Source organism: Eutrigla gurnardus (assembly GCF_963514095.1).
Source record: "Eutrigla gurnardus genome assembly, chromosome: 19".
Lineage (NCBI taxonomy): Eukaryota > Metazoa > Chordata > Actinopteri > Perciformes > Triglidae > Eutrigla > Eutrigla gurnardus.
Window position 1 is genome coordinate 24,323,669 of NC_139930.1, and position 13,335 is coordinate 24,337,003.

Genomic DNA, 13,335 nt, shown 5'->3' on the forward strand with positions numbered 1-13,335 from the left:
TTATTGCTCCTCAGGCTACAAGTTAAATCAGTTCAAATTTCTTGAAACAAGTGGATTTTGCCATTTTGGTGAGAAAAGAAAAGTGTATTTTGCGTGAAATGGCACTTTGTGACTCGCACATCGACAAACTCCTATTTCTCCTTAATAATAAGGATACTAATTATAACAATATAATAATAATGATAAAAATAAATAAATCATACATGAATTTGAGTATGGAACTACTAAAAGAAAAGAAGAGGATTTCAGTTTACCTTGTTAGCAGGTAATAGGCTGTTGATTATTCTCAAAGTGGTATGACTTTAATCCCATTTAACTTTATATTAAAAAGCGTTGGGGCGTTATTTTCAGCACCATGGTCAGCGCTCTGAAGCTGCCAGGTGTGTCGCTGCCACCTGGCGTTGGTCTGCTTTACTAACAATTATTAAATGGTGATGCAATCCTTCATTATTTTAACTTGCATAAACATTGTAAACTGAATATAGAAATGCAAGGACAGAGCACTATGTCCCAGCATTATGCAACACACACATTTGAGAAAAGTGACAGGGTGATGGAAAATTGTAATGAAATAAAATGAAAGCTTACAAATCTCCTTTCTCTTTTAACTGACAGCTTTTCTTCTTCGGCAATTCATATATTAATATAATATAGCAGTTACAGTTAAATGGTACTTCTACTGTACATTTTCTATTTACAGTAAACATGTATTGTGGATTGATATTTTTTGTTTTAATAAATGTGAATTTTCTAACATGCATGAACATATATTAAAAGTCACAGTTCTGTCTGGTTCATCATGGCTGGATTAACCTGTTAGGCTGCTCAAAAGAAGAAGAAAAAAAGATTTAAAAAAAATCTGTTCCCATTAAGTACAGTGCAAATCCATACAGAACAAGCCAATTAACATTGTTTTTAGTGGTGCAAATCCATTTAAACATCTGGTCCAAAATACAACTCAATAATGTTTGCATCAAAGATATAGTTTGAAATGTTGAAATTAATTTTCCCCGGTTAAATTTAGATCAGAACAAGATGTCTCTTAATTCAAATCTGTTTAATTCATTACTTTTTGGGGTTTTGTTCTTTCCAAGATATGCTTTAGGATCTCTCACAATATTGGTGAACTGTCCCTTTAAGATCTTAATGTTGTAGGGCGCCGCGTGTTTTGGTCTGTTGGACTTTCCGTAGTGTCCCGGTTGACATGACGTCAGAGCGTCGCCAAGTGCTTTTTTGAGCGGAGGATTTCTTCGTATCCACGACACAGAAAGTGTTTCCAGCTGTCGGGTAGGCGAGTGTGTGTCATAAGAATACTCGCATGCTGAATGTCAATATCTTCAAAACGTTATTTGTTGGTGAAAACTCCACAATAGCCTGTTGTTGTGCTTCGCCGAGCTAAGTTAGCAAGACGTGGTTTGTATGCCGCCACCGTGACTGTTAGCTGTGTGTACTGTACAGGCTATGAGAACATGTATGTCACTGTTGTGATTTCAACGGGAAACCTCCTCAACCTCCTATAATATCAATAACTCAACACTTTAACCCGTGCATTTTCACTTCTTAGCCGGTCATTGGAGATACAACAGTGTTATGAGTATCGTACTAAACGTTAATTACTTCCAATGAAGGTAACGATCATATCTAAAAGGAACCTTTGTTTAGCAGTTTCACTGTAAATAAGTGGCTCACAGCAATAGCTGGTCTTGTGCCTGTTAAATGCAACAGAGGTCCAGCCAATATTTAAACATGCTCCAATAATTTAAAGTTGATTAAGAGTTTTCCTGTGCTTTATGGATTCAAAATAAATACACCCTAAACTTTAAAAAAGGAACAAGAAGAAGGACAAGTACTTTTTGCCAGAGTCGATCCTATTGTGTTTTCAGTCGTGTCTTAACTGAACTATTGTCATCAACAACAGCTTGACTGAAAAGACTGAAGAGAAGGAGCCATGCTCCGCTGCAGGAGATGTCGGAAAGGCATCATAGACTCAACACGTTTGTCATTGGTGAGAATTATCTGTATCTTTGTTTGTTTAGTCATTTGCATCTAAAGTTGTTACAGATCTTGCTTTTGAGGATTTATTTACTTTGTTTGTCATAGTTATGCAAGTTTGCAACAACAAATTGTGTCATTCACCAGGAAATTAATTGGCAATGATTTTGACAGTTGTTTTAACATATTTTCATGCAAAAATATGAAACTTTCTGTGTTTCTAGCTTCTTCAATGTATGGATTTACGCTTTTCTCTGTTTTATGTTACTACAAAATGACTAGCCTATATTAATTGTGATGGCCAATTTTAACTATTATGTCACGTTTTTAGGGCTAAATAATCATCAATAAATGCCCCCCCAAATTGAGAGTGATTATGGAAAATATCATTAGTTGCAGCCCTACTCATAGCGAATAGTCTATAAAGTTGTTAGGGGACATCTGGGTCGGGGAAATGTGAAGAGAACAGCTGGAGTTTCAGTCATAAAAATGCATAGCTGCTATCAGTGTTAGGGAAACTGGGTCTAAAGGGAGCTGTTCTCGCTGATTGTGTGACCTTTATTTGGAAGCAGGATGAAGCCACAGATGAAGGCTCAGCTGCTGTTTGCAGTATTTGGCACTTGAACGTTGACACACTGCCAGAGTGGATACTGACCTCAGTTCACCAGGTAAGTGTCTCAGCTCAGTACTTTTTGTCTAATGTACACTTTCACATCCATCCATTGTCTACCGCTTATCCTGTATTCAGGGTCACGGGGGGGCTGGAGCCGATCCCAGCTGTCATTGGGCGAAGGCAGGGTTCACCTGGACAGGACGCCAGTCTATCACAGGGCCGACATGTAGAGACAGACAACCATTCACACTCACATTCACACCTACGGGCAATTTAGAGTCACCAATTAACCTATCCCCATCCTGCATGTCTTTGGACTGTGGGAGGAAGCCGGAGAACCCAGAGAGAACCCACGCTTACACGGGGAGAACATGCAAACTCCACACAGAAGGAGCCCGGGCCAACCGACACTTTCACATTTTTAAGTCGAATTAGTAGAATCTAGTATTAGAAGTTGTACACAGCTTTCAACTTTTGAAACATATAATGATACAGAATAAATCTTATTCACATATTTTACTTACATTTGAATTACATTAGAAACAAAAACGTTTATATATGTACTGTGTGTGTGTGTGTGTTCCTGTTCGCAATAAATTAATCAACCAGTCTGTTTTTATATCGTTGTAAAGTGTCATATTCTCAGTCATCCATGTCCTGGTAATCTCTGAAAACTTTCTTGTAGGCAACTGGACTTGATTTAGGTTTTTGGAGACCAAGAGGCTTCTTCAGTTCAAGCTGGTTTGGATGAGAAGCGAAACGTCTTTAAAAACCTAAAGCAAGTCCAGCTGCCTACGATAAAGCTTTTAAAGGTCATTGTAAAGTGAATGTATGGGGGTTGTGGACTGTTTGGCAAGCAATGTGAAGATGTATGTGTCTGGTTTCTGTCCAGGCTCAGTGGACTGTAGGAAAACTGAACTGCCAGAACTGTGGAGGTCGTTTGGGAGGCTTCAACTTTATTAACAGCAGTGAGTGTCCCTGTGGCCGAGATGCCACCATCCACCTCAACAAAAGCCGCGTGGATCGTGACCACAAACACTACGTTCTCATTGTCCAGCCGAGGAGGATGAGGCCTGGTCTGCTGACAGACGGCCCTCAGAGCGGAAAGCAGAGACCTGAACTCAACAGGACCGCACTGGACGGTTTACAGCTTAACTGTGCTGCTGTCTTGTCCAACATCAGTCCCGCTGAGGCCTCCACTTCACTGAGTGAAAACTCCCAGTCGTTTACTTTCAGTCCTCTGTACTGCATCTCTCATAGGAGACGATGCAGTTTGGAAGATGATGCAACCACCATCAGGTCGTCATGTTTTTGCCGTGCAGGCCCTTCAGTCAAGTCTGCCGTTGAGAGTTTAGTGATGGAAACAAATGACTCTGCATCATCACCTGTCTCGTATCCCATGCGTCAGCAGTTTGACATTGATGATGAAGCCTCATTTGTTTCTGGAAGGACACAGTCACTTCTGGATGGACGGCTGCTGCAAAGTGTGGAGGACATTGAGTCTTCTCCCGTGACCGCAGCTGTCTATGAGCCTGCTTCTGCCCAGTTCCTCAGAGGGAGTTGGATATCTGACAATGTGGCCGAGCAGGATGAGCAAGTTGTGGTATGTTGCTGGAATTTGCAGTTCTACAATTTAGAAAAATCAGCTTTAATTAGGACTGAAGCTAATGATTATTTTCATACATTATGACATCTTAACATCTAACCTTTTCTTTAACCTTTCTATCGTAACACATAAAGAGACATCATGACTGTATATTCTGAAGGAGCCAAAAAACCAGCATATTCAGGGTTTCCTGCAGTGTTTGGACCTGTTGAATCAGTTGGTATCAGGACTCTTGATATGTGTGCATCTCTTACCCTCTCAGCCTCAAGCCATTATGGCCTCTCCGGCCGCAAACAGACTGAGCAAAAGAGAGAAGAACCGTCTTCGGAGGAAACAGAGGAGGAGAGAGCGATGGCTGCTCAGCCAGCAGGAGCAGGTGAGAGAGCAGAATTCTCACTGCAGGATTTATTCAAAAATAAATAATAATAAATTATAAATAATAATAAATAAACTACTTACTGTTCTTAGAAAGTGTTGCACAGAAAACATAAAAAGGTACCATGGGAGTCATTTTATAATTAAAAAAAAGCATTTATATATAATATAATATAATAAATAATATTATACATGGTAAGAATTTTAGGTTTCTGAAATTAAGGAGAGGGTGTGAGGATTTGATGCAATTGTAGCAACATTTGGAGGATGGACACTAAATCAAGGGTTGTAGAAAATCATCAGAAAAAATACGTTTTCAGAAAAACAAATATACCATCAAGATCAAAATCAAAGTATTTGCCTCAACATTACTGAAGTATTGCCACATTGAAGCAAAATGTTACTCTTTCAAAAGGGGGAAAACATTTGTATAGCCTGCTTGTACTGTGAATAAATACCAGGTTAGTGGATCGGAGTTGTTGTTTAATGTGTGTGTCTCCAGGCTGAGAGTGTGAGCGGTTCACTGTTGGACAGTGAGGAGGAGGACAGAGAGGGCCTCACCTGTGCCGTGTGTCTCGAGGTCTACTTCAGCCCGTTCAGCTGTCAGCCCTGCGCTCACATCTTCTGTGAGCCGTGTCTCCGCACAATTGCCAAGAACCAGCCGACAAACACGCCCTGCCCTCTCTGCCGCTCCCTCATCTCACACACCACCTTCCACAGAGGTAAGCTCCTCCCAGGACTTCTGTGACACCGTCTTTTTCCTTGAAATAATCATATTGTTAAATGAGGGACTAGTTTCTTGAATGTGAGGATTTGCTGTTTTTCTCTGCTTGATATTATTGTAAATTAGGTATCTTTGGCTTGTTAGACAAAATGAGATGTCACCTTGGAGTCTGTGAAACTGTGATGTGTATTTTTTACAGTTATATGACATTTTATAGACTAAATGATGAGTTGTTGTGCCCATACTTACAGTCCAAAACATGCCAGAGACTGAATTCTCTGAAGGTGTGAATGTAAGTGTGAATAGTTGTTACACCTGGACAGGTTCCTCTGCCTCCCTGCACGGGATACGTGGGTATAGATAATGGAATTCAAGAAAACTATTGTTTTCTTGAATTCTTGATAGAAATGATCTAGAGTTGAGTAATAAGGAAAAATGGCCTTCAACAAACAGACTCACATCGTGACTGGTCTGTATGTTCTCATTCTTCTTCAGAGCTCAACCAAACAGCGAAGACCTTCTTCCCGAAAGTCTACTCCTCTCGCAAACAGAATTTCCAGAGTGCTTCGTGTGCAAAATGGCCTCTGCCCAACTGTCACAAACGCTTTCGTAACTTCTGGGGTGAGAAAGGGATGAAGTGAAAAAGTGATTGATTTCTGATGCTATGTCCTCCTTTTTACCCGTTCCTCACGTTGGGCCATGACATCGTTTTCTTAGAAAGCAGAACTTTTTATTGCTTTTTCCCTACAATGTATTGTCAATAATACACTTCATCTCTACAGCAGTTGACAGATAAAGATTATTGCATAATAAACGTTTTGTAAACGGTATGGAGATGTCCTACAGTAAAACTAGCCACAGCCATTTAAGACAATGACAGCACAATGAAATTCCAAATAAAAATGTTAGCCTCATAATCTGTGGAGATGCTAATCTTAAAAGGAAAACGTTTAATAAATCATTCCCAAAATGAAAAGTGTGATTTAAAAACTGCAATGGGCAATGTGCAAACTACACTGGAATTTTTAAACCTCAAACTGGACTTTTTATTTGAATTATGTCCATATTTTAGATAATTATAAAGGAACTATTATTTTAAAACAAGGACCAATTCTGCCAATCAGACCTTGTTCCCCCTCACATTTTTCTTTGCTTCAGAAATGGTAACAAAATAATGTAATTTAGCTCTCGGTTAAATTATGTTTTCGGGTAAAAAATGTTGCGATCACTGAAAATCAATCAATTTTTTAAATAAATTCAAATTTTAAATAAATAATTGTGTTGAATTGCTTTGAATACAGATGCTAATTGAATATGTCTATCTTCAGCAGAACAGAGACAGGCGGCGGCGGCCGCAGGGAGACGCTGGCACTTTGCCAACGGAGGTTTCACGCTGGACGCTCTGGACTTCACCGACATGCGCGGCTGGCTCTTTGACGTCGGCCTGGTCATCGTCTACATTCACTCAGTCAACTGGATCCTGGCTTTCCTGTTCCTCTGTTTCCTCATGTACTACTACTTCTTTTGAGATGCTGAGGAGCGTCGAGAGTTTGCAGTGCAAGTTTGTTTTATGTTTCAAGTTTACAATATGTGTTAACTGACTACAAATGAACTTTTCAATGTGATGAAGGTTTATGATGAGTCAAGTACCCATAGTGCAAGTGCAATAATACGCTGTGAGATGTCCTCAAAATACAGGACACGACTGAAGCACAGTAAAATGCCAGTGCCTGAAGCAAAGTGGAATTTCTTCTGTCAATTCTGTTACTTTGGACATCAGGAAAACCTCGTCAAATGCAGGCAGGTTGGAAGTGAAACCTTTGGGTTTTGTGGTAGAACTATCTGGTTATAATGGTAGTGATGATCAGAACAAGGAATAGCTGGACCTTTTTTTTTGGAATTATGCTTGTTTCTTTCCTTTCTTTCATAAAGAAATTGATACTACTACCGTGTGTTAAAAACGGTACAGGAGCCCCAGGGGCGATAAGCATACAGACAAATAATTAGCAGAAAAACAAACAGACAAACAACAAAGTGACTGTGGAGCTTCCTGAAATGTTGTTGTCACCATCACAGGTTTGGTACTAATCTATTTGTATAGAGACCAAAACGCTCACCCAACCGCCAGAGGAATTTCAACTAAGTTCAAGTCTAATTTAATTTAAATTTATTTTAATTGTAAAACACAGGGTTGCACAACGAAATGCAATGTGGAGGGTGAGTCTCACACTCTGAGGAAAGGTGTTGATCTGCAGTCTATTGGTATGGCAGAGGACACTTCTGTATCACTTACCAGATGGCAGCAGGGTGAGCAGGCGGTGGCTGCGGTGGTGAGTGTTGTCTTTTAATATCCTTTGGGCTCAATCCAAGGCATCTCATCGATATCGGTGTCGCTCATAGATTCAGTAGATTTCATCACCTGTGGCAAAGCCCACCTGGACGTGCAAGTCCCATCCCAGTTTGTCACAGTTTTTCCATTCAGGATGCTTTTGATTGCTTCTCTTTATACGTTAACAAAAACTTTGCATTGGAATTTAGCCTTCTTAAGTTTAACCTTTTTTTTTCACCCAGATAGAGATTTTGAGTTTGATGAGCCCAGTATGCAAATGGATAAACTTGTTTGTCAATAAATAATATCGGCATAGAACCAATGAGATGTGTTTTTATTAGTGAGCTTCAGCTGTGTGTTTTTTTTTTAAAACTGAACAGACACTGAACCCCTCCCTGCCTCTTTCCAGTCGTTATGGTAACCATGTCTGACTCAAGCTCTGTACTTGATTCATGAATGGTGGATCTCATCTAACTCTTTAAATGAAGCAAATAAGTGTACTCCCCCCCCCCCCAAAAAATGATTTTTTTTTAATTGAGCACAGACTCAGGAGAGAAACTGGCACTTTACTGAAAAAAATGAAGGGAGAGAAAGTTAAGTCTTTGTGTTTTTTAGAGTGATGCTCATTAAAATGATATAGATGTAAGATACAGTTTGAAGAGAGTTTATCATTTACAAAGTAGAAGGATGTTTATCCTTGCTTGGGATTGCTAACGTGTTAGCTTTATATGATGATAATTATGTTAGGGGTTGGTTGTCTCTTAGGCTACGTTCACACCGCAGGTCTTAATGCACAATTCCGATTTATGGCTCAAATCCGATTTTTTGTTTGGCTGTTCACATTACCTCTTTAAATGCGGCCTGTCTACGGATTGCTGTGTGAACAGCTCACGCTCCTGAAGTGACCCGCATGCGCAGTTGATCATTGATGACATCACGCCACAGCGGTGTTTACGGAAGCGAACATGGCAACGGCAACCGGTAACGTGGGACTGTATGGCTTCATGCTAAAAACAGTGTGTGGCGGCAGCCGGCAAATTTGCTTCGCTGCTGTCCTCCATGTTTGTTTTGGCTCCCGCCCGCTTTTCAATCAACTTTATTTGTCATTCATTTACAAAACAGTGCAGCGCGGGTCAGAATGACGTCAAAGTCGCATTAAATGCGACCTGGCTGTTCAGACTGCGGTCGCATTCAAAAAAATCCGATACGTATCCGATTCAGTACCACATTTAAATGTGGCCTGAATCTGATTAGAAAATGTCAGATTCAATGCGACTTGTGCTGTTCACATTGTCAAAAGCAAATCAGATATGGGTCACATATGAGCGAAAAAATCAGATTCAGGTCACTTGTAACTGCGGTGTGAACGTTGCCTATGTGTATTCTCCCCCTAGTGGCCAAAATAATTCATCAGCTGTTCAGTGTACTTAAATCTGTACACTTCTCCAGAAGAACAAAAACTACGGCTATTTTCTAAATTCCTACATGTTATGTGTGTGTTCTGACAGTTAAAAAATATAATCAAATGTGTGATGTCATCAAGGTGAAAGTGTCAAACTGCTCTAACAGAATGAATTGAGAAAGAAGTTCCTGATGACAGTGAGAGCACCCAGGTGGATGTCCTGAGTAAATGTGAAGATCTTCAGTTTCACAACTGAGAACACTTGTTTGATAACACTCAATTTGATAAAAAAAAACAAAAACATTCTGTGGTTTCACACATAGGCTACAGTATATATTGAACGTCATAACATATTGGATTGGATCTTTAAAGGCTGTAAAAGCCCCAAATGCCCTCCATCATTCTTGATAAAGTCACGTTAATGCTCCTAAACAGTTAATTGTCAGTCGGAGGGTGACGACTTGTTTTGCAGTTGGCTCGTTCTGAATCCTCCTCACACGTGAGCGCGCGCGGCGGAAGACGGAGGAGCCTCCCTCTCGGCCTTCAGGAGGGGCTGAAGGTGACTCTACTCTCGGCTGGGATGCAGAGCGACTTGCTGGGGGTCCGTCCGGCCCGCGACAAGGTCCTGCTCCGGGAATAGCGACACAAAACCTGCTGGAGGTGAGGCTGCAAGCATTCACCAAACCGCGAATCTGCAGCGTCTCGGCGGGTCATTTTCTTTTTTTTTTTATAGAGGACATACGAGGGGCATCTATCTCTCTCTCTCCCCCTCCTCCTCCCCCATCTCCGTCTCCCTCTCTCTCCGTGTGACTGCGTCTGGCTGGGCTCCGGTGGTGGCTGTGCATGCATGTGTTCTGCACCGTACGGGCGGAAAAAGCGCCCAAGATCTGCAGGGAGCATTTTCCCCTCCAGCAAAGTGGCGCAGACGGAGCCGGAGCGCCGGGAGAGCACGGAGGGGGCCGTGTTCGGCAGCAGGATGGTGAGTACAAGAATAAGCCCTTGTCAATGCTGCCCTCCGTGTATTTAGCGTAGCTCTGCACCAAAGGACGGGCTTCTTGTATTTACATGTATACCAAATAGCCGATGTATTATCAGGTGCAGCAGTGTCGCAAAGGGGCAAAAACATAACTGCTGTTGTTTTTTTTTATTCTCGCCTTCCTTCGAAGACGCAGAATGTTCGGTTTGCACAGGTTTTAAACGACAGTCGGTGGTTTGTTTTTCTCCAGACAGTGCAGGAATTCAACACCCTCGTAGCGCTGTACCGGGAGCAGGTGATATCTGTCGGGGAGATCTCGGCAGACTGTCCGTCTCTGCGGGCGCAGATGCACCACACACGGTCCAAAGGTTGTTCCATGGCCCGGGCTGCGCACCAGGACCTCACCGTCATCTCGGTGTCAGGGTAAGAAGGAAACGTGGTCGGATTATTATCATTATCCATCCATTCGTTGTTATTATTTCAAGATGTCCCTCATTAGCTTCCAAGCACGTTTTTAAACCCCCGACAATGAACACGCATTAACATTTTATTCCAAGAAACGATACTAAGTGACGTTCAGTGAAACAGCAGAATGCAACAGATAGAGAACGTATTAATATAAAAATAATAATAATGAGATAACAAGACTGGAAAGGTATGAAAGTTAAAAGATGACTAAATAAAAACAACAAAATGAGGCACAAAACACTGAACAATAAATACAGTGAAACCTGTGTTTTTAAATGGCAAACACTGGCATCTAAATTTAAAGGTGTACACAATGTAAGTCATGTTAAAGTGGATGTTATTAGTGTTTGCAGCACAGACGTTTCAAATAAACCCAGCCACCTTGAAAAAAGTTCCCTCTGCAGGTTAATTGTGTTAATTTGTAACAAACGGAATGAAAAGAAAGTGTTCAAACCTGTGTTCAAGTTGCGGAACTTGAATGTAAACCCTCCTCTGTATCTCTGATTGTATCTTTCTCTCTGTTTCCTTCCTCCCTTTCATCCCCTCTTCATCTCACTCCTCCTCCTCCTCTTCATGCTGCAGTCTGGAGGATGGAGAGATCCACCCTGAGATCTGCCGGCTCTTCATCCAGCTGCAGTGCTGCCTGGAGATGTTCATAACGGAGATGCTCAAATCCATGTGCCTGCTGGGGGTGCTGCAGCTGCACAGAAAAAGTACCATCACAGAATTATCACTACATTATGACCCTGCAACATTTCAAGAAAAGTACTTTTACTGCACTTTTAAAGCCAGTTTCAATATCAGCTTAAGCAGATGTTAATACATTTTTAAACTCTGCAATATTTTGAAACTTTATTGATCAAAATGGATACATAATCAGATAAACAACATTTGTTTTGTATTTGTACGGAAATCCAAAAATCCAGTTATAGGTTCCTTCGTTGGATTTTGTTGAAAGTAGAGCTGTAATCTAAAAAAGTACACGTGTGTAAATACAGCATCCATCTGTTTGGGCAGTAGGCAAGCTGTAGGGGAGCCACGGATCTGGAACCACAGAGCTGAAAACCTGTCTATGTGGACTTCAACATTCTTTTCCCTATTTTTGACTTAAAGTCCAATGGACAATACAATCTAAATATGGTGAAAATGCAGTGTGGCAATAAAATCTCCACTTATGTTTGTTTCCCATTTGGGTCGTCAATGATATTGAAATAAATCAGAGTTCAGTTGAAACACCAGGTGGCAGTAGAGAGTAGTCAATACGGTCAACGTGTACAGATAGGCTTGGATTCATATCTATGTATTTTTAATAAGATATAATTAAAAAATAAATAAATTAAACTTACATTTAATTTAAAAAATCATGTTATTTTCCTGTGTGAAGATATTTTGCCTTTTGAAGAATGTTTTAATCAACACAATAAGAGAAGAAACCATCCATTGCTTTAAAGATGTAGTTGCTTTGAATGTGTTTGAGTTGTCGTTGTTGACGATGCCTCTGTGCTGCTGTTTCCTTTCCGACCTGAAGGAATGGACTCTGAGCCGAGGTTGGACTTCAGGGTGGATGAAAGCTCGGACGTTCCCATCCTGGAAGACCGATCCTCCTCCCCCATCGACTTTCCTCATGAGCAGTGGCTGGTGGGAATGGATATTCAAAATATAGAGAGGTACACAACTAATTTAAGAATTAGTTAAGAATTCTTACGCTGTTCAACTATATTTTCCCACCGCGGTGAATCCAGAGCGATTCATCCAAACTTGTTTTTGTCGTTTCCTTGTTTTCATAGAGATATGCAAGAGATGCGAAACCTACTCAGCAAACTCAGGGACACGATGCCATTGCCACTGAAAAACCAAGGTATGTTTGTGAGGGAGGAAATTCATAACATAATACGTGTTGCAGTCGTGAATACCTTTTGCAGCACGATACCTTCCATGAGTGTTTCTTAAGTTTTCCATTTCTGGATCCATGAAAGAACAGAGAGGTGATGAGCAACTGTGGTTGTTGTTGGATGTTTGGAAAATGAATGTTGTTTAACACGTTCAAGATCTGAAACGAAAGCTCTGTGTTTCCACCATTAAGTGTTTTTCTTTGTTGCAGACGACAGCAGCCTGTTGAATCTGACTCCACATCCGCTGGTCAGACAGAGGAAGAGACGCTTCCCTGGACTCTGCTGCATGGTGTCTGGCTGAGAGTCCGAAGGCAGCACGGCAGGCAACACATAGGAAAGGACATTTGCTTTATTTTATTTTGTAATATATTTTCAATAAGAGATTTACTAATCATATATCATTCTAGTATTTATTTATTTACAGTACCCCCTCCTCCCCCCCACCATATGATCTGAAATTGTAATCTTGCAGTACCTGTTATCTACTTCTATGTCGTTCGTCTTTTTCATCGTGATCTTAACTTCTTTTTTTTTAGTAGCGAAGCCAAAGTATTACATTAACCTGGCGAGCTAACAGTCAGTAAAAGATACAATAAGATACTGTGCAGGTGAGTCATCTTTGCAATTTATTTATTTTTCTTTCTGACATATTCAATCATCCCTCTTTATTGTTTCTGTGTTGTGCCATTTAACATAATGGCAGAATAAAAATGTACATATGCAGACTATGCACTGGCATTTCCGATTTTCAGCTGTCTCACTGTGCTTGCGTCACGCCTCCACGTCTGAATGTGTCACAGAGTGAGATGTTTTAGTCCAAACAGCCTCCTGATATATTTCAACCGATCATTCAGTCGAGTCTTAACTTGCTTGCGTGGTGTGACACCCCATTAACTGAGCAATTCATCTACAGTGTTATGATGCATACACTTCACTGGCTCCTATAATTATGACATTT

The 13,335-nt window shown here is 40.8% G+C and overlaps 2 protein-coding genes across 6 annotated transcripts; both read left to right on the forward strand.

Moving 5' to 3' along the window:
- Positions 1-1,192: 1,192 nt before the first annotated feature.
- rnf180b (ring finger protein 180b) lies at positions 1,193-7,953 on the forward strand. 5 transcript variants are annotated; one of them, XM_084035017.1, is made up of 8 exons: positions 1,193-1,287; positions 1,919-2,005; positions 2,562-2,660; positions 3,498-4,208; positions 4,474-4,587; positions 5,089-5,308; positions 5,806-5,931; positions 6,639-7,953. In XM_084035017.1, the coding sequence occupies exons 2-8, from the start codon at positions 1,949-1,951 to the stop codon at positions 6,836-6,838; spliced, it is 1,527 nt and encodes a 508-aa protein (XP_083891143.1). In that variant the 5' UTR covers positions 1,193-1,287; positions 1,919-1,948; the 3' UTR covers positions 6,839-7,953. The 5 variants fall into 5 exon arrangements, with proteins under 5 accessions (XP_083891143.1, XP_083891147.1, XP_083891145.1 ...); XM_084035021.1 differs by having other exon boundaries at positions 6,642-7,953; XM_084035019.1 differs by having other exon boundaries at positions 2,565-2,660.
- A 1,597-nt stretch (positions 7,954-9,550) lies between these two features.
- Positions 9,551-12,819, forward strand: LOC311029590 (regulator of G-protein signaling 7-binding protein B-like). The gene is made up of 7 exons (XM_084034811.1): positions 9,551-9,701; positions 9,775-10,020; positions 10,268-10,440; positions 11,068-11,198; positions 12,014-12,152; positions 12,273-12,343; positions 12,587-12,819. The coding sequence occupies exons 2-7, from the start codon at positions 9,889-9,891 to the stop codon at positions 12,676-12,678; spliced, it is 738 nt and encodes a 245-aa protein (XP_083890937.1). The 5' UTR covers positions 9,551-9,701; positions 9,775-9,888; the 3' UTR covers positions 12,679-12,819.
- Positions 12,820-13,335: the final 516 nt, after the last annotated feature.